This window comes from Podarcis pityusensis (assembly GCF_964106645.2).
Source record: "Podarcis pityusensis genome assembly, chromosome: 1".
Taxonomy (NCBI): Eukaryota; Metazoa; Chordata; class Lepidosauria; order Squamata; family Lacertidae; genus Podarcis; species Podarcis pityusensis.
The window spans coordinates 20,997,570-21,019,504 of NC_138028.1; the positions used below are offsets into that span (position 1 = coordinate 20,997,570).

Consider the following 21,935-nt stretch of genomic DNA (forward strand, 5'->3'; position numbering starts at 1 on the left):
CCAGACAGAGGGCCTTCTCAGTAGTGGCGCCCGCCCTGTGGAACACCCTCCCATCAGATGTCAAAGAGATAAACAACTACCTGACATTCAGAAGACATCTTAAGGCAGCCCTGTTCAGGGAAGTTTTTAATATGTAACGCTGTATTGTTTTTAACACTTGATTGGGAGCCGCCCAGAGTGGCTGGGGAAATTCAGCTAGATGGGCGGGGTATAAATAATAAATTATTATTATTATTATTATTTAGGGAGTTAGTTGGGTGGTTAGTTGGGAAAAGGCAGTTGGGAAAGCAGTTGGCAGGCAGATGGAAATAGAGAGACAGTTAGTGCAGTTGGTTCTTGTGTGAGGGGAGGTAGAAGAGTTAGAGACAGAATAAAATAAGACTAAGAGGGTAAATGGTTACAGCGTTTTGAATGCATTTAAAGTTTATTTGTGTTTGCAGTAACCTACAATCTTCATTGTTAACTTAAGAACCTGACTGAGACTAAGTGATTTACTGGGGAGGACCTGGTTGGTGGCAGCGGATTAGTGGTGTACAGGTCAATAGTCCGTGAGACGACCAGGGGCTCCATACGAACGCAACGGTAAAGGACCCCTGGATGGTTAAGGCGGGCATTTCTGTTTGTTTTCTGCTACAATAGCTCTGATTGTAGTCTGCATTTCTTTAACGATATCAAGAGTTGTTATGTATTGTGTTGAATAGGATCCAAAATGCAGCAGTCTGATTGGTCCTAGAACAATAGGATTCAGAATGTAGCAGTCTGATTGGTCCCAGAACAATAGGATCCAGAATGCAGCAGTCTGACTGATCCTCAGGAGCCACCCAATCCCGCTCCAGGTGGAAGTGAATCTGCAACCTGATTGGCCTGCAGGAGAATCCCGGAATTAGCCGGGATTTTTTTTATATATAAGATATTTATTAAGATTTTCCAAAAATTACAATATAAAAATGAAAAAGAAAAAGAAAATACAAAATTACAATATAAAAGTTAAAGAGAAAAAAGAAAATACAAAATAAAAATGATTAAAAACCACTCAGTTTTTCCATTACTTATTTTTCCTTAACTTGTTTCCCGGACCTCCTCATACCTCCCTTTTTTGTATTCCAGTTCAATTTGTTGGTTCAGCAAATCCTTACCCTCTTTATTTATCCTAATCTTTGGTCTTAAAATAGTAAACGTTAGATTTTTACCTATTAACAACCCATTTTTCATATTCCCTTAAAGCATTACAGCTGGAAACCACTTAATTTCTATCCAACATCATTCTAACATTCATTAATTTTACAATATTTCTGTAGGTAGTCTTTGAATTTCTTCCAATCTTCTTCCACCGACTCTTCTCCCTGGTCTCGGATTCTGCCAGTCATTTCTGCCAGTTCCATATAGTCCATCAGCTTCATCTGCCATTCTTCCAAAGTGGGTAAATCTTGTGTCTTCCCCGGAATTAGCCAATCAAATGGGGCCCATTGTGTAAATAATGTCTATAAAGCAGACATTCTGGGAGACCTTCCATTCCTCCTCACCACAGTGAGCTGAATAAAGAGCATGAAGTCCACTCTCGACTCCGAGTATATTTCAAAAGTGGAAGCAGAATGACTTCTTAAAGGATCATTGTGAGCTACTTATGAATCATATTATGTCCCTCCCAAAATCAAGCAGGGGTAAATCTGCCAAGCCCATGTTCCCCTGGAAAGGACACTCAGTTTCTTTCTCCTTGGGGTGGAGCTCCCGTCTTCTCTATGCTTTAATTGACTTTTAGTCTGGACAGGTAAGACGAATCAGGAGATGAGGGATAAATAGCTGAGGCAGTACAGTTGTACCTCAGACGTCGATCGGATTTCGTTCCGGAAGTCTGTTCGACTTCCAAAATGTTCAGAAACCAAGGCACAGCTTCTGATTGGCTGCAGGAAGCTCCTGCAGCAATCGAAAGCTGCGGAAGTTATGTCAGAGGTTCGGGTTCCAAAGAACGTTTGTAAACCAGAACACTCACTTCCGGGTTTGCAACATTCGGGAGCCAAAACGTTCAAGTCACAAGGCATTCGGGATCCAAGGTATGACTGTATTGGGTTAAGAGGACTCTTTGATCATTTGATGCTGCACTGAATATGGCCATTGTGGTGCCCTTTAGGCTTGGCATGCACATTGGTGGGGGGATGCTGAGATAACAGGGCAACTCCTCACTTGTCTAGTTCACAAGGGTCTTGGAGAAAGGAGGAAATATTCCTTCCAATACTTTTCTCCATGTCCTCAAACATGCACAGGAGTGGGGAGCGACCTGGTTCCTCCCAGCTTGGGGAACTTTTCTGCACAGATTATATTCTGGTTAAACTACTGTAGATTCTGGCGTATTAGGCGATTGGGCATATAAGACGACCCCCCAAATTGGCAGCTGCACCCAGTTTTATACACAGCAGCTTTGCTGGGCAGCTTCCTCCCAGCGTGGAGCCCGCCGCCCACTGCTGCTGCCCAGTGAACCCATACCCGGCGTATAAGACGACCCTCAACTTTTTAGAGGATTTTCTGGGGTTAAAAAGTCGTCTTATACACCGGAATCTACGGTATGTATAATTTGGTTTGCAGATCCTACAAGGAGCCATATTCAATAAAACTTTATCATTTTCACCACAAGTGGTTTCCAGCGTCATCTTCTGGTATATTGGTAAAAGTCCTTTGCACAGATGTTCTCCTTTATTTTAAATGCCTTCATTCCATACTCTCCTGCACAATAAATACTACAGAGGTACTTAGAAACGGCAGAGAGAGAAAGCTTACCCTTTTTGTAAAGTTGTTTTCCACCTGGCCAGAGTATTTTGCCCCAGTGCACCCTCCACTTTTCTTCAGTTTCCCTTTGTCCGGCAGAACAAACCAGGCGACAGCACCTCCTCTGTAGGGAAGTTCCACTAACCAGCAAGACAGGTGTTCATCGCGGAGATAATTGAGAGTCTCGGTTTTGCGCATCATCTTGACTTTCAAAGTGGTCTTTGCATCGACAAAAAAGGGGTTCTTCCCAGGTAAAACAAGCTTCAAAAGGGTTCTCCCAGTTGTCTTGGGAGAAAAAGAATAGGTAACTGCGTATTTGAGGATTAACCTTCAAGCATGAAAGCAATGCGTCACATCAGGCAAGTGCAGTCAAAGGAGAAAAACTACCAATTGCAAGCCTATAGACCTTTGAAGTTTTAGAAGACAGAAAGGAAAAGACAAAAGGGGAAAAGCAGGGTCCCACGGGCCAAAATGTGGACTAAGTAGAGGGGCACTGTTTCCTTTGGTAGAAGCATCCAGGGACAGGAAATTTGGTGCCCTACAGATGTTATGCCCTAGCTGGCATGGCAATGGTCAGGGATGGTGGAAGATGTAGTCCCAGAACATCTGTAGGGGCAGAGCTTTGTCACCCCTCCCTCAACCCTTGCCCTTCTTTAATATTGTAATGTTTCATTGAACTTATGTATTTTGGAACTTTCAACTCTTTTATACTTTACAAACTCTCAAAAATTGGTCTGTAATATACTATTACAAAAATCAGTTCAAGACATGCAACTTTAAAGCCACCCATTTGAAAGTGATAACTTTTCCACCATTGCCTGCCAGATTATGTACTTTAGAGAGTAAATGTTCCTTTGTTTGTCATTCCTGCTATCTTCAGGTGATTAAGCAATTCAAAGCATTAAATATTTGTTACTTATATTTTTTCAACATACCTTTGAAGTAGACATAGTTCGCAAGAAACATGCTAGTGCCTTGAGCTACGTTTCTAACCATTTCAGTTATTTTCCCACGAGTCTTCTTCTTCACATAATCATTTATCTGCTTTTCAGTCACTACATTGTCTTTGAAGTCAACAGCAAAGATCTCAGAATTGTAGAAACTTTGGAGATCATTATTGTACTTTGTGGCTATTTTGAGGCCCTTAGTTAAGTAGAAGGTATTCCCTATGTTCACCTTGCCTGCTTTTTTTGAAGTGGTCAGCACCTTGAGGAGCTGTTGAAATCCTGTATGTATCTTGCTTATGTCAATTGTCGTCAATCCAAGTCCGCTGTAGATCTGATTTTGGGTTTTAGACTTAGCACCCAGGCCAAGTGCTGAGAAAGCCATGGAGATACTCATAGGAGAGAATAAAATATTTTTGGCACCTTGACGTGAAGTTACATGTTTGGAGAATTTAAATGCAAAGTCAGCAATGCTGGAAGCTAGCTTTTCTTGAAGTGGATCTTTATCTCCATGACCACTGTGGACTTGAAGGACAATCAGTAACAAGGAGAAATGGATGGCGAGTTTCATTGTGATTTGGGATTTGCTTAAAACAAACAAACAAACAAACTGAACATAACACAAAACAGAATATGTTAGCACTCTCCTTTATAAACCCACCGAAAGGAATTCATTTTGATCAAACGCAAAATTCATTGGGAATGAGACACCCTTATTTGTGAGTGTGGCCCAGTTCTACAGAACTATGTAACAGAAATAATTCACTCTGCATACAGGGATGCAACCCACCATCTCCAGCAGGTTTGCATGATCTCCTCCCTTCCCCAGCACCAGTGCAAGGTGTGCTAGTTAAAGGAGTGTCCTGTGGAGATGGTATACAGCCTCAATAGAACCTATTCCTATTCCTAACGTTACTTGCGTTTAAGAATGGCAGATAGCCTCTTAAAAACAGCCACTTCAGCAAGGAAGCACAGGGCTTGAGATTAAGCCCACACACCTTCAGGAGCTATCTAGTTTACCTCCTACTGCTTTTGCCTGCAATTTCGTTCTATATTTCTACCCCCCCCCCCAAAAAAAGGTCAATCATAAACATTTCCATCCTTGTCCCTTGTGGATCATGAATTGTGAACAAACGTTCCACGGATCCTATTTTATACCTAAAGTGGGTTTATTATAAAATTTTCCCTGGTACCTTGGCATTTGGTCTGTGGGGCCTGAGATGTGTGGTTTTCACTCTTGCCCATAGAGTAAGCTCTCTTGCTGGGTTGCATTCAGTTTATAGCCCTGGCTAACTTCTACTTCCTGCTGCAGCAGGAAGGTAAGGGCAATTAGGTAAGGACACCTAGCTGGTTTGAAAAACGCAAAAAGTACAAAACTGCCTTGGCTGCCCGGTTGGAAGAGAGATGGCAGTGGGGTGTGTGTGTGCGGAGTGTGACCTTGTTGGCTCTCCCTGAGGTTGTAGAACACAGTAGCTTTCTGGATTGGCCCAGGGAGATGGTGGATGGGGTGGGAGCACTGTATTGTTGCACCCTACCCAGTCTCTGAGTAGGTACTAGCTTCCACGTGCTGCCGCTGGAACCAATTAGATCAGGGCATGTTTACTTATTCTTTTTGTTACAAACACGTCCTTCTCTAATGGGCTGCTGCAGTGGTAGCTGGAGGTTAGCTACATGTTCTGATCTGATGGATCCAGATGTCCACGTGGGTGCCTCCCAAATTCAAGTCCAGTAGGTTGTAGTTTACTAGTGGGATTTGGGATAGTTCAGCCCCCTGAGTACGGGCAGTTTTGTCCGTTGAGTGGGTGATGTTTGATATTTTACTATGTTTTACATATGCTGTGAGCTGCCCAGAGTGGCTGGGAAAACCCAGGCAAATTAACATTCTCTTTGGATGCCTCAGAACTCAAATACCGTATTTTTCGCCCTATAGGACGCACCGGCATTTATCCCCCCCCCCAGGTGCGGGGCTGGGGCGGGGGAAGCCCGAGCTTCCCCCGCTCCCAGCCCCCAGAACAGGCTGCTATCCGCAAGCCGTGGGAGAGCTGCGCGAAGCCAGAAGCCTGGAGCGTGCTGAGCTCAGCGCTCCCCAAGCTTCTGGGTGCAGGCAAGCTCTCCGCTAGCCGTGGGAGAGCTGCGCGAAGTCGCATAGCTCTCCCACGGCTTGCAGACAGCTTCCAGAAGCCTGGAGAGTGAGAGGGGTCAGTGCGCACCGACCCCTCTCGCTCTCCAGGCTTCAGCGAAAGCCTGCATTCACCCCATAGGACGCACACAGATTTCCCATTCATTTTTGGAGGGGGGAAAGTGCGTCCTATAGGGCAAAAAATGTGGTACTTTACAACTGGTTTTAAAGAGAATTAATTGCTGAAATCTTTAACATGGACCAATGCTTACTCTTACACTATAGTTTATATTCAGAAACCAATGAACCTCTTAACTTCAGAACAGAGTTTGTATCATATCTCATATTGCCTGATCAACCTGGACTATTGATAACCATCATCTCGACTATACTTGTTACACAGAGGGCTCAAAGGAACTTAACGGCAGAATTAAAAACATGAGCATAAATAAAAATAAGCAGGTTTTGACATCCTAAAAACTCTGTAGATGCAGGGGACAGCCTTCTTCAACCAACTGGGAATCCCACAGAATTGCAAATATTGAATTAGATGGGAAAGTGGCTCTTTGAGGCTGAGTTAGTCAACATTGTGTCACTGTAGTCATTGTTCTCAAAAGATGAACCTGCTCTGAAAGTCAATTGTCCCTAGTTAAACCTTCCTGATTAATCATCTTTGATTGACTGACTACCTGCTCATACTACTTTTTATTATTATTATTTCTTCCTACAAATCTATATAAGATCAGATCTTAGCATTGCTCATCTCTCCATTGCTGTTTTGCTCCAGCTACAGATCCTTTGTGGGGAGTGTTTCTGCAGGATCACATGGGTGTCCAAATATACATGTCTGTCCGACCATCCCTCCCATTAACAATGGTCACCCTCTGGTTAAAAGTGACAACTGGCCCTACTTAAAAATACCCCAAAGTAAAATTGACTTGGGCAGAATATTCTACAATCAGGTTATTTCAGTGGCTGGCAGCAATAATGTTTGTTTTCATCTTTGCTGTGCTGTTTACTGGGGTATGAAAGTGCCACAGTTTGATCCTCCACACCAAGGGAGTCTTTAGCATATGTGCCACCGGGGTGCAAAGATCCGCCCAGCACCCCCAAATTTAGTTTAGCCCCCAAATTAACTTTTATTATGCTTATGTCAGACACCACGCTTACGCCTTATCTCTTGTTTATGAAAGAAGGGAGGAGAAAGAAACAAACTTTATTTATTTGCTCATTTATTTTATAATGCACTTATACTCGTTGAGTCTGACAAGTGCCGCCGTTGTGAATGACAAGCGCCGCCGCTGGCGCAGCACGTCTTTCGTAAATGAGTGCACAAAGTTGAAAGTCCTTTAGTAAAACAGTAGGTATACATTTCGGTAATACCCTATATCCTCGATGTATCTAGTTTCCCCCTTCTCCTTATTTAGTTAGGTACCTTCAGCAATGAGCAATGTTTGCCTCCTTGGAAGCCAATTGAGGCATCTGGCCTTTTCTCCTTCTGCCAGCAGCTGTGAATCATGCTTAATTTAACCTTGAGAGAGCAGAACCTAGTATTCAAATAATTTCAATCAATAGTGGGGGCTTCAGACATGCTTCACATTCATTCCCAAAACAACAACAACAAACATATGGGTACATGAAACATACTCAATAAACACACAAGATGTAACTGGCTGTACTTTTGAATAAATAAGGTATACTATTCATTGACCCTGATGTTGGGAAAGATGGAGGGCACAAGGAGAAGGGGACGACAGAGGACGAGATGGTTGGACAGTGTTCTTGAAGCTACCAGCATGAGTTTGACCAAACTGCGGGAGGCAGTGGAAGACAGGAGTGCCTGGTGTGCTCTGGTCCATGGGGTCACGAAGAGTCGGACACGACTAAACGACTAAACAACAACAACAACAACATTCATTGTATCAAATTGTAGATTTCAACGGAAGTCTCATAAAGTTCAATGGAAAAAGCAGAAGACCCAGTGGATCAGTTCATTCTCTAGTCAGTTCATGCATAAGGTTCATACAATGAATAGTATACCTTATTTATTCAAAAGTACAGCCAGTTACATCTTGTGTGTTTATTGAATATTTATCACATCCATTCCCATCTGCCTTCCAGCTTGGCCATAGCACCAAAACTGCCTTGGCTGCCCAGTTGGAAGAGAGATGGCAGTGGGAGGGGTGCAGAGCGTGACCTTGTTGGCTCTCCTTGACCTCTCTGAGGTCGTTGAACACAGTAGCTTTCTGGATTGGCCCGGGGAGATGGAGGATGGGGTTGCAGCACTGTATTGTTGCACCCCATCCAGTCTCTGAGCTTCAGCCTACAGTTCTTCCACGTTTTGCTGCTGCTGGAACCAATTTGATCAGGGCTTGTTTACTTATTCTTTTCGTTACAAACATGTCCTGCTCTAATTGGCTGCTGCAGTGGTAGTTGGAGGTTAGCTACCTGTTCTGATCCGATTGGATCCAGATGACCATGTCTACATGGGCTCGACTCAGCTATGCAGCTGCATCCAATTCCAGTGAGTTGAAGTTTGATCCTGGGATTTAGGACAGTGGAGCCCCCTTGGAATGGGGAATCTTATCAGTGGCACGGACAATGTGTTACAATTCAGTGGGATTAAAGGGAGGATGTGCAGAGTAGCAGTCCCTCTGGAAAAGCAAATAAAATAAAATAAAAATCTTTAGAACAGAAACGAGTTTTCAGTTCCTTTCAAACTGATCCAAATGATGAAACCTTTAACTTGGACCCAGGTCTACCCTTGCAATTTAATTTATATATTCAGTGATCAAGAAAACGGTTGGTTTCAGATCAGAAATTAGTGGCTATCTAGCACAGCATCCTTTTCTCAGCATCCTTTTCTCAGCCTCTTGCAAATAAGCAAGCACAAGAGTACTCTTCCCTCTTGGGTTCAAACAACTTGTATTCAGAAGCATACTGCCTCTGAAAGTGAAGGCAAAGCATAGCCATCTTGGTTGGTGGCTATTGACAGCCCTCTCCTCCATGAATTTTTCTAATCCTATTTTAAGGCCATCCAAGTTGGTGTTCTTTACTGCCTCTTGAGGGAGCAAGTTCCATAGTTGAACTGTGTGCTGAGAGAAGAAGTCCTTTCTTTTATCGGTCCTGAACCTTCCCCATTCAGTTTCTCACTCGCCTTTTCTCTAAACAAAAAAGTCCCACATGCTGCAATTTTTCTTCATACAGGAGCTGCTCTTCGTCATTTCTGAACTTGTTCTGCCTCTGCAGTATCCATTTTGAGGTGAGGCAGCCAGAACCGTACACAATATTCCAAATCATCTTGGGGGGAAAGTACAAGTGGAGTGCCACAGGATTCTTTTCTGGGTTCATTGTTGCTCAACATTTTTATAAATGGCCTGGATGAAGGGATTGAGGGGGATGCTAATCAAATCTTCAGATGGTTCCAATCTGGTAGGGGGAGCTAATGCCACTGAAGATATAATGGGCATTCAAGATTTCCCTAACAGATTGGAGTGCTCAGCCCAAACTAACCAAGTGAATTGTAATAAAGATAGATTTCAGGTTCTGTACTTAGGCAGGAAGAAACAGCTGCAAAAAAAAATAAGATAGGAACATCTGGCTTGCCTGTAGTATATGTGAAAAAGAACTAGGGGTCTTCATAGGAAAAGTGTGATGAAGCAGAAAAAAAAAAAGAAAAAGCTAATGCTATTCTAGGTTGAATCAACAGAAGAACAGTGTCCAAATCAAGAAAAGCATACAGTCGTACCTTGGAAGTCAAACAGAATTCGTTCCAGAAGTTGAAAAGTTTGACTTTCAAAGTGCAGCTTCTGATTGGCTGCAGGAGGCTCCTATTTATTTATTCTATTTATGAAAAAGCAACATTTCCCTCTTCTTACACAGCTCAGTAGTTAGGCCACATCTATTTTTCCCCCTTCCAAATAATGACCTCATGAACTTAATGGTTGCTGCTGTGGCTAGTTAGCTGTTCTGATCTAATTGGCTGCTGCAGGAGGAGGGAGATGCTATCCGGAGTTATAAATTGAAAGCAACTGAAAAAAATCCTGCTGTTCAAGCAAGACGGGAGTCTCGGAATCTCAGCCCAAACAATCAAGCATCAAGTGCCAAGCGGCACTTGGGAACACTTCCAGAAAACCCAGGTCTGTACAAAAGGGATGGGCTCTGTCTGAACCTGAACGGGAAAAGACAGTTTAAAATGATTGCCGGGGGAAAGTGTGCAGGATCTGAAGAGTGCCTGGTTCAGAATAAATCATCCATTAGGGATGAGGGTGAAAATGTTTATGATACCTTAAAGGAATAGTCCTAGGTGATAAATCTGCAGGATCACTTACCGTAACAACATTCCAAGGAAGCCAAAGCACTGTAGGGCAAAACACAAATGCCAAAAACATTTGGCAGAAGACACAGTTTACACATGTTTATATACTAATGCTATCGGCCTATGAGCCAAGTGGGAGACAATTCAACACCCGTAATATAAAAATACTGGACTTTACCCTCATCTTAGCTCTCACCTGGGATAAAACAATCACTCCCCTCTGTCTCCCAAACAGGGAACAGTTTCATGTTGGGTCAGCCTCTTACTCGAGGGCCTGAAAATACCATGTCTTTCTATGTACATTCAACACCAGTTTCTTTCTTTCTTTTTTTTGAATTTCTTTTTATTGAATTTCACTTAGATAATCAAAAGAAAAAATAAAACAACAGTTACAGAAAAAAGAAAAAGAAAAAAAAAGAAAATATCCATGCACAACACAAGAATAACATCAATTTCCGTTACATTTCCTTGTCTTATTCCTTGAATCCTTATATCTTTACCTATTTAGATCTTTTCTCTACACACCTGTTGACCTCCTTCCCTCCTGATTTCGGGCTTCTTGATCAAAAATTTTTTTTTCTGCAGCTAAAAGTTGTTATGGCTTACGCGTCATAAGATTTATATCAAACCGGCAGTAGTTTTTAAGTTTCTATAGTTTCCTTCAATATATGCCATAAATTTATTCTAATCGCTAATAAACTTTGTATTTTTTTGGTTTCTAATTTTTTGGGTCATTTTTGCTAATTCAACATATTCAAATAATTTTGTTTGCCAATCTCTGACCGTTGGGATATTTGGACTTTTCCAGTTCTGTGCAATTAATATTCTGGCCGCTACTGTCGAATATTGGAATAGTGTTTTATCCTCTTTTTTAATTTCATCCCCAATTATTCCTAATAAAAAGGCCTCTGGTCTTTTAGGGAAAGTGTATTTAAATATTTTTTTTAACTCATTATAAATCAGATCCCAAAATTTCTTCATTTCCTCACAAGTCCACCACATATGGTAGAAATTGCCCTCTTTAATTTTACACTTCCAGCAGGCCTTATTTCCTGTTTTGTACATTTTTCCTAATTTTGCTGGTGTGATGTACCACCTATACATCATCTTTTCTAAATTTTCTCTAAGTGTGACGCATGCTGTAAATTTCATTCCACAACTCCATAATTTCGACCACTTTTCATATTCTATATTGTATCCCAAATCCATTGCCCATTTTATCATAACCTCCTTTATTTCTTCATCTTTAGTGTCCCATTCCAATAATATATCATACATTTTGGATAATAACTTGGTTTTGCCTTCAATTATTTCAATCTGAAATTTAGATTTTTTCTCACTTATCCCTACTTTTTTGTCTTCCATCCATATTGCGTTTATTTGATGATACTGCAGCCAGCCTGTTAATTTGTCTTTCAACTCTTCATATGTTCTCAATTTCCAGCCACTTTCTGATCTTATCAGTAGGTCTTCGTAGGTCAATCTTTCTCCCTCCATATTTGCTTTTTTGGTTGTTAATATGTCAACTGGTGATAACCACCAGGGTGTCTTCCATTCTAAAAGTTTTTTATTTTTCTCCCAAACTTCATATAGTGGCCCTCTAATAATGTGACTTGAAAACCCTTTATGTACCTTTTCTTTATTTTAGCCACAGGTAGGCATGCCAGCCGAACCTATTGTTGAAACCTTCTAGGTCTAGCAGGTCAGTATTTTCCAAATTGATCCAATCTTTGATCCAACAAAGGCAGGAAGCCTCGAAGTATAATTTCAAATTTGGCACCGAGAATCCCCCTCTTTCTTTTCGATCTGTAAGTAATTTGAATCTTATTCTCGGTCTTTTCCCTTGCCATATAAATTTCGAAAGAGTTTTCTGCCAGTCCTTAAACATTGTGGAACCTCTAATCACAGGAATGTTTTGAAACAAGAATAACATTCTTGGGAGTATGTTCATTTTTACTGCCGCCATCCTTCCCGACCACGAAAGCTTCACTCTATTCCACGTATCTAGATCTTTTTTGACTTCCTTCCAAGTTGTCAAATAATTGTCCTGGATTAAATTTATATTTTTTGTGGTTAGCCAAATTCCCAGATATTTTATTTTTTTGGCCACCTTAATTCCATTCTGAATCTCTAATTTTTCTCTTTCATCTTTTCCCAAGTTTTTAGTCAGCATTTTTGTTTTTGATTTATTCAATTTAAAACTGGATAGTTTGCCATATTCTTCTAATATTTCCAGGGCCTTACTGACACTTTTTTGCGGCTCTTCTAGGGATAGCATCAAATCATCCGCGTACGCTTTTAGTTTGTATTCTTTTGTTCCTACTTTGATCCCTTGAATCTCTGGTGTTGCTCTTATTTTGTTCGTGATTACCTCTAATACCATAATGAATAAAAGCGGGGATAGAGGGCAACCTTGTCTTGTTCCTTTTTCAATTTTAAATTAATTTGTTAAGTTGTTGTTTATAATCAATTTGGCAGATTGATTCGAATAGATTGCTTTTATTCCTTCCATAAATTCACCCTCTAGCCCTGCTTTCTCCATGCTTTTTAGTAGGCCATGAGACATTATCGAATGCCTTCTCCGCATCAGTGAAAATCAGCGCCGCAGGTACTTCATTCTTACACTCTAAATATTCAATGATATTTATGGTATGCCTTACATTGTCTTTGAGTAACCTATTTGGGAGGAACCCTGCTTGATCCTTATGAATTAGATCTACTAGACATCTTTTAAGTCTGCTTGCCATTACCTCTGCGAAGATTTTGTAATCGTTATTTAATAATGATATGGGCCTATAATTTTTGATATTAAGTTTGTCCGTATCAGGTTTAGGGATCATCGTGATATGGGCCTCTTTCCATGTCTCCGGTATCCTTCCTCCTCTTAATATATTATTCATGATGTCACATAGCACTGGCGTTAATTGATTTTCTAATACTTTATAATATTTAGCTGACAGTCCATCTGGTCCCGGGGCTTTCCCTAATTTCATCTTTCTTATCGCGTCCTGGACCTCTTCTACTTTTATGGTAAAAAATTCTTTCCTGTAGCACCTTAAAGACCAACTAAGTTAGTTCTTGGTATAAGCTTTCGTGTGCATGCACACTTCTTCAGATAGTGTGCATGCACACGAAAGCTTATACCAAGAACTAACTTAGTTGGTCTTTAAGGTGCTACAGGAAAGAATTTTTTACTTCGACTATGGCAGACCAACACGGCTACCCATCTGTAACTACTTTTATGGGTTTATTTAATTGAGCTCTTTCTTCCTCTGTTATAGTCTTTCCGCTGCAGTCTTCTAGATATTTTTCTATTCGTATTATTTCTTCCTCTTCCTTTTTATACAATTTCTCATAATATTTGAGGAAATTTTCCTGTATTTCTTTTGGGTCTTCTATCAATTGCTCCTCCAATTTTATCTTATTTATCACATTTTGTTTTTGCCTTCTTCGCAGTTGCCAGGCTAGTAATTTACCTGTTTTGTTAGCTTCAGTCACTGAAATGGTGAGATGGAACATGCACCCAATCTTTCTTTTTCATTTTGTGACAATATGAAAGTGTCACCAAATACAGCCTGAGAGGCAACAGAAAATAGGAACCACATGGTTCCACCTTGCTTCAACAATATCCCTGGGGCAGTTCAGTTGAGCTTGTCTGAAGGACTCAGAGATGCAATCGCAAAGTTCAGGGATGATTGTTCTGGCAGCATTGATTCGAGGCCGCAGTTTCTGCTTTCTGTTATGGGCCTTCTTTGGCTTGAGATGTCTATGTCTATGGCTTGAGATGTCTTTGGCTTGAGATGTCTATGTCATCACTGTGGTAGCTCTGCGTGAGATGAACACAGTTCAACGTCGATTGTCCAGTGACCTTGGATATCGTGAGGACACTTGGTGTTTTGCCTTAGTAGAAAAGAACTCATGCAGCTAGTAAGCTAATAGACACCACCCAACTGCAAACATTCTTTATTATGTCATGGTAATGAGAAATTTTAAATGTGATTCTTTCTGTACAGACTACTTTCAGAGGAAAACAATGTCTCATACCTACCTATATGTGCTTCTTGCTGGGCTCTGTGTTTTCCCCCACTGCCACTATACTTTTGAATGCCAGGAAGACCATGGCAGTGATCTACCCTCTTTGAAGATAGCCCCAGGAAATACTGGGTTTGCCTTTAGATTATACCACCAGCTTGCTTCCGAAACTCCTCACGATAACATTTTCTTTTCACCTTTGAGAATTTCCACTGCGTTTGCCATGGTGTCACTGGGAGCTGGAACCACCACTCTGAGTGAGCTTTTGTCAGGACTTGGCTTTAACATTCAGATATCAGTGAGCAGGAAATACATGAAGGTTTCCGCCATCTCTTCCAGATGCTAAGCAACCCCGATGGTGAAATCCACTTGAGCATTGGGAATGCCCTATTCACAGTTGACCAAGTGCAACTCCTAGACAAGTTCTTGGATGATGCAAAAACTTTTTATGAGACAGAAGTCTTGCCAACTAATTTCAAAAATCCTGAGGAAGCTGAAAGTCAAATCAATAGCTACATTGAAAAGAAAACTGATGGGAAATTAGCTAATGTTTACAAGAAGCCTGACCCAGAGGCTGTAATGGTTCTTGTAAATTATATCTTCTTGAAAGGTAAGTCATGAGGACTTGTTTTATACACTGTTGAAAGTTCTTTTTGCTTATTCCTGCACTAAAATCCAGTAGGAAGACCTAAGATTAAATTTCCAGAAACGAAAAAAAAATAGTTGTTATTGTTCCAAAAAGTCATATTCCTTTTAGAGTTTGTGAAACGGCTTTTTACCTTAAGCATGGTCTTATTTTGGCTCTCTTCCTCCTGCTCTCTGTCTCCAATGACCTGTATGCTGTTGTTGTTCTTTCCATAAGCCTTTTGGGAAAAACTTTTCGATTCTCAGAAGACAAAAGAAAATGACTTCTTTGTGGATGAACAAACAACAGTGACAGTCCCTATGATGAGAAAAGCCAGCTGGCTTGAGTTTTACCAAGATGAGGATTTGTCCTGTAAGGTTGTGAAGCTTCACTACAAGGGCAATGCTTCAGCAGTTTGTCCTGACAAACAAGGGCAAATGGAGCAGTTGGAAAATGCTCTTAATGAAGACGTTTTGTTAAAATGGATGAATTCACTGAAACCACGGTAAGTGAGCATGCAGTCATGGAAAGAGTGTTGCACTTGAATATATCAATGCCGTTGGTTATAGCACAGTGCTGATAAGGCCAAGCTTCTTCTTTGGCGATCACTCATAGCCGAGTAAGATTTTCTTCCATATACACGGTTTTAACAATGAGTCCGCAAAGTGATTGTGGAGGCCAATTCTGGATCCACAATTGCAGGTTCGATCCCTGTATGAGACAGCTGCATAGTCCTGGATTGCAGGGGTTTGGAATAGATGAACCTCAACGTCCATCCCAACTCTACAATTCTATGATCCTATGTGTGCATATATAGAGATCTTAATACATTCCTTCAGCTTTATCTAATTGTACAGGAGAATAAATCTATTTCTTCCAAAGTTTTCAATCTCGGGCAGCTATTCTGTCAAAGGACTATTAAGAAAAATGGGTATTACTGACGTATTCACAAACAGAGCAGACCTCTCTGGATTTACTGGGAACCCTGATCTGAAGGTTTCCAAGGTAGGCTTCTCAAAATCAATCATGTTGATCCAAAGGCTCTTTATTTTATTTCACCCTACACTTTGAGTCAAATGTTTTAGAGTGCTTGCACCACAATCCCATCTCCCATGAAGAGGAGGAGCCAAAAAATACTTGGTATTCCAGCTGTGCTGATGAAGAGGCACCACAAACTGTTTGATGACAGTTGAGGAAAAGCCCCAGGTCTTCTAACAGAACTGGTGGAGAAACCCTTAAGCCCCAGCTAACATCATATAAATAACACAGCATACATAAAAACAGGCATCAATTAATTAAAATACATCCTAAAATTAATTCAGACAAATTAAAATCTGGACAAGTGGCAGTTATCAGGTTAAGACTGAGAGCGGTTAGTACTTGCCAGGACCAACTGTTTTCATTGATCATATAAGGACCTGTGAACAGGCTGGGAGGCCCCCTTCATGCTTGTTCTTATACAAAGGAAAATAATTATGCACCAAATTCGTCTTGTCTGACTTCCTCCCATGGCTTCCAATTTCAATCAATCGTCATCTTGCATATCATTATTTTTCCTCTATAAATTTCAAATCTTATTGATGAATAGATTGTCCAAATTTAACCCATCATAAATGTTACAACCCTGCTAATGTTTTAACATATTTACAGTGTTCTTTAACATATTCTATAATTTTTTTCCAATCTTGTGAAAAAATTTTCTCGTCTTGTTGCCTAATCCTCACGGTAAATTTTGCCATTTCGGCATAGTCTATCCATTCTTCCTTCGTTGGTGTACCTTCTTCTTTCCATTTTTGGGCAAACAGCATTCTGGCGGCCGTGGTAGCATGCTTAAACAATCTCTTTAGGTTCTTTGGTATCTCTTCCCCCACTATTCCGAGCAAAAAGGCTTCTGGTTTTTTATGAAAGGTTATCTTAAATAGTTTTTAAAACTCATTATAAATCATTTCCCAGAAGTCTTTTGCTCTTCTACAAGTCCACCACATATGCAAAAAGGTGCCGTCATTATCTTTACATTTCTAGCATACTTTTGTGGAGTTTTTATCCATCTTTGCAATCTTAACTGGGGTTAGGTACCAACAATACATCATTGTCATGTAGTTTTTTACCTTATTTCATGCATCTACAGGTTCATTATCGTCCTGATCTATTTGTCCTCCTGTCGCTCCCTGTTCTTCTTCATCTCTACTTGGTCTCTTTATCTTTAAATGTCCCCCCCCCCCTTTAATAACATTTCTGCCTCGTTTGGAAACCACCTACATCTTTGTTTTTTCCCTTTATAAGTAAATGAAATGCCTTCCGGATACTCCCATCTGTATCTTATTCTGTTACATCTCAAGGTTTCTGTCAGAGCTTTATAGCTGGCTCTTTTTTTCAATATTCTCATCAGGATTTCTTTCAAGATGATCACCCTTTGGTTATCAATCTGGAACTTCTTCTCATAGTTAGTCTATAGAGTGAGCAAGGTCTCAACTAAAGAAGACTGGCAACTTAAGTTGACAGAATATGCACAACTGGCAGACTTAACGTATAGAATAAGAGAAAAATAAGATTGGAAAACATTTACTGATTATATGGAAAATAACTGTGTACAGCTGAAAATGCTGGCAGCAGTAAGATAAATTCAATAATCATTGACAGATGGAATAATGGAAAAGCAATTGAAATAATTTTTGAAAAATATACAAGGATACAAGATATGCAAAATGAACCATGGAAAGGGAAGAAGGGAAGTCATTGATATTTTATGTAAAACATTTAGTTGAAATTGTAAAATAGAAAATTTAATAAAAATTATATATACACCACTCAGATCCAATTCTACCCCCCCCCACCTCCATTGATGAAGACTCTTACATGAACAGATAGATAATAATTGAGAGATCTAGTCAAACATATCTCTGCTCATGCCATGCATCACAATCATGATCAAAGTAACCTTGGGCTTACTTTGAAAATGTGAGACCAGATTTCATTTTGAAAAGAGTAAAACTTGTGATGCATTTTTGAACTAAACCTAGCAATGGTGAGGAAGAAGAGAAAGTGTACAGTCCCCTGAGCACAAATTCTTGAATAACTGGAGGCGTGCACAATACACTCATGATTGGTGGGAAAGAGAGATTAATACATCATAGTTGTGAGAAATGACAACATGAATTTTGTCTCGCATACCCTCTTCTGCTTGCAAGGGCCAGGACCATCTCTGTCTAATCATAACATATTGGCCTATGTTGGAGACTAATTCTTGATTGTCTCGCTGGCAGGCTTTTCACGAAGCTGTTCTGAATGTCGACGAGGCTGGCACTGAAGCTGCAGCTGCCACTGCAGTGGAAGCAGTTAGCCGGAGCATGCATCTTATAGTGAGGTTGAACACGCCCTTCCTCGTTCTTATCTTCCATGACATCACCAAATCCATCTTGTTCATGGGAAGAGTTGCAAACCCTCAGAAGAAGTAATTACACAGCTAGGAGACATTTGCATGACTTACAATTATGTTCTGGTTTAGTGTACAATGTGTATGAAATTGTATTTTGAGTTAAGGCCGCTACTGGCACAAATTATTAAACAACTGAAGGATTCATGGCATTGTTGTTGTTGTTTTAGTTTGACTAGCTATTGCTTATTTTAATTCAAATGATGTTTGCCCAAGGTGGACTTGAAGTGCTTGAAACCCAAGAGCGATTTCACACATATGTCGTCATTATTTTATTTATTATTTTATTTTATTATGAACATTCACAGCCTGACCTTCATCTTGGGCAGCATAAAAAACAACAAAAATACAGCACACAAGATTACCTTAAAACACAAGAATGAACACACACGAAAACTTGCATAGCAATTTTACACAATGCCGCTCTCACACTTGAACAGGGGGCGAATTTGCCACACCCTGATTCCCCTGGGAAAGAAAACACAGGTGAGCTCCCTCAGAGGTGCTGTGCTGCTAACCCATGTGCAAGCTGTTGGAAAAATGCCCACCCGGGAGGCTTGCCAGCTCCCAGACCCACCGGAGCATTTATCCGGAGGTCCACTCTCTGGCTGGAACCCAGGAATCCTCCTCAGTCCAGAGAGACCATTAATAAGCGACTTCTCCCTTGTGAGAAAAGCACACTCACTTCCTCCTGGCAACCCATCAGAAGAAAAAGGCAGTCCGTAGTCTCCAGGCTACTTTATTAAAACTGCATACAAAAGCATGGCTGCTCGTCTTGAGCAGTACAGCCTTAGAGTCTCCGACTCAACACTGCTTCAATCCAGAAGCGGAAGAAGCACTCAGCAAACTCCACCCGGTTAGACTGAGTACTCTGAGAACTGACTCAGACTTCCTGTCCCACGGTCAGTAACATCACCTGATGTAAACAACCCACCTGCTTCCTGGCAGCTTGTGAGAACTGAAATCCCAACACAAGCATGGGTCGAATATGGAGGTGGAGAAGCAGACCCCCCTTTTCAGCCCTGCTCCTCCCCAAACATGCCAGTCTCCACTTCAGTGTGCCCTCCTTCCCTATGCAGGATGGGCTTTTGCTAAGAACTGCATAGGAATTTTGGAGGGAGCCCCTAATTTGCCTGGGACTCCTCTTTTTCACCTACTTCATCCTGCTGGGAGTACTTTGTTGTGCTGGTGTATTTTTTTGTAAATATTTTTTATTAATTTTTCATTAATAACAGTCCAATGCAGCAGGAAAAAACAGAACAAAACCGACCTGGGTCCTTAAGAGACATGATGGGCCTACAAGATACTAGATGGTTCCTGCGGTCGGAGAGAAATAAACTAGACGACAACCAAAGTAACTTGAAGCAAAGCAGCTGTGAAGCCTGACCTTTATTTTGATAGAAAGCAACTGCTATGGCAGGGTCCTACCCAATCCAACAGAGAGACAGGCAAGACCTCAAACAAAAGAGGACCGAAACTTTTATAAGTTTCTAAATTACATATGCACACCTCTAAAAGTACATCATTACTACATCATAGATTCGTCACACAAGGGGAGGTTTGGTGGCAGTAACCTGAGTATGGGGAGACTGCCCCTTCCCTCCTCATGACCTTCACCAGACACCTATAGATGAAGACAAAGGGGATATTTACAGTTTCCTGACCCTCCCAGTCAGATTAATCACAGTCTCTTTGTTTAGTCAAGACCCAAATTCCTTCTTGGGTAGTCCATCTTTGTTCTTGAGATGGCTATCTGTCTGACACCTGGGTCTGATATTATCTCTTGGGCAAGGCTCGCTGAGTACGTGATCTTCTGCTTTGGGGGTTATGGTTGCCAGGTTCACATCTCAAGCCCTCCCCTTTGGTAGCCATCTTTCCCCTTAGCAGACTTAAATTGGAAGGGTGAAGATCCGTGGAACGGTCAATTTATAAGAATATTTTGAAAGTTTGCACAATTGGAGAAGGCCCTTATAGACAGGAAGTAATTAATTACAGTGGATACATTGTAGCAATTCAGTTACGCTAATCAATTGCTCTTTGACATAGTGGATCAATGAAGGGAGCATATGGGATTACACTGCAGTACCAGTGTAGTAAACACAAGATGGTGCTGTTTGGTTGTGTTCATTGGTCCGTGCTTGACAGGTCATTTAAGTAAGTTGTTTTGAACCCCCAGTCTACCTTGCCTTTGGGCAGATCTCTTTGTCTCCCGTTGAGTTTTTTCTCCTGGCTGCCCTTATTTGCGGGGGCCATTTCTTAATACTAAAAACTGTTATTAGGGGAGCAAGTTCTTTGTTGGACATGAGTGCAGATTGTTGTATAAAGTTTTTCCTAGGTGGGGTTGTGGGGCGCTGATGGCTATGTTTGTCCTCTGGCTTTTGACAGGAACGGAATTGCTGGAAGCGCTGCCGGTTCGTGACTCCGTGACATGTCTGGCCACCCCCTGGTGTGTCCTTGCATGTTTGCATAAAGATCACCTCAGGCATATGCCCCAGTTGTCTGAAGATTTGTATCTGTTAAACTGTCTTTCCTTATTTTCCTGTCTGACCGCTTTATGTTTTTTCTTAGCACTAAGAGTATTGCAACTGTGGAAAGGGAAATGGCAATCTAATACCCTTAGGGATATTTGCAGTTTTCACATATTCAGTTACATAGTTGTCAACTTTGTTATATACACACATTTGAGAAGATACGTTTTTGAAAGCATATCTGACAGTTTCTTGGACCGGAGCAAAGTCACGCTCTTTATTCAGTTGGTTCTTATTTGTTTCGGTAGCCAGAAAGAAACCTTTAAAAGCAGACACACACTCTGTCTTGTCCTGATCACAGGCCACATTAATACAATACCAAATCATACCAGATCATAATGCAATCAAAAGAGCCAATTACCATATTTTTAGTTCTATAAGTCATACTTTTCCCCTCCTAAAAAGTAAGGGGAAATGTGTGTGCGTCTTATGGAGTGAATGCAGGCCGGAGGATCTGCTCAGCGGTCCCTTTAAAGAGCTGCATGGAGTGTGTGTGCGGCTCTTCGGGGCTTTTCCCCTAGGAGGGAGAAGGGCTGCCCTTCATCCCGCTGCCCTGTGGAGGCTTCACGTGGCTATCCCTGGCTTTTGCAGGAGGTGGGGGAACATAGCATCCTCCCAGAAAAGCGCCCAAGAGCCGTGCTCCCTTCAAAGAGCGTGCGACTCTTGCGGGAGCTATATTCAGGGCTGGGTAGGAAATTGCCTTTCAGGCAAATTGGCTATGGCCTGAGGGTTTTGTCTACATCATAGCAATCATCACATGTTTGGTGGTTTAGGCATTGAGTAACCTTGGTCTTGGCTGGAGGGGGCGTTTGTACCCTCGCCTCACCTTCCTGAAATTGGGTACCCCAATAAAGGGATCTGTGTAGGAGCTGCTTCTGTCCATATGCCCAAATGGGGACCTGGGCCCCAGCGCTCCTCTAGGCAGCAATCCCTGCTGGGATTACCCCATTTGATGTAAGTCATAGGAATCCCCGCTGCTGGGTTGACCCTTGAAGTCATTTCTGGCAGACGGGCCAGAAGTAAATTGTTACCCAGGCCAAACCTCTTCATCTGTAGTCAATAAAATTGTGGCCTGATTTGATCCCATACTGATTGTGTGGTGACCTTCATTTCTGGTCCGCATGGTGAATTGGCAGGGGGAATGCATGACCTGTGTCTGCAGCTTTCTGCTTTGTG

At 41.4% G+C, this 21,935-nt stretch overlaps 2 protein-coding genes across 2 annotated transcripts in view; one reads left to right on the plus strand and one right to left on the minus strand.

Annotated features, from left to right (window-relative positions):
* Positions 1-21,935, minus strand: part of LOC308469620 (serine protease inhibitor 2.1-like) — a 300,956-nt gene that overhangs the window by 236,775 nt on the left and 42,246 nt on the right. The gene's annotated exons all lie outside the window — the stretch shown is intronic.
* LOC308463394 (alpha-1-antitrypsin-like) lies at positions 14,175-18,253 on the plus strand (the record flags this gene model as incomplete). Its single annotated transcript, XM_080981746.1, is given in 5 exon segments — positions 14,175-14,457; positions 14,460-14,783; positions 15,036-15,303; positions 15,656-15,803; positions 18,062-18,253. Coding segments are annotated over 5 exon segments (1,215 nt in total).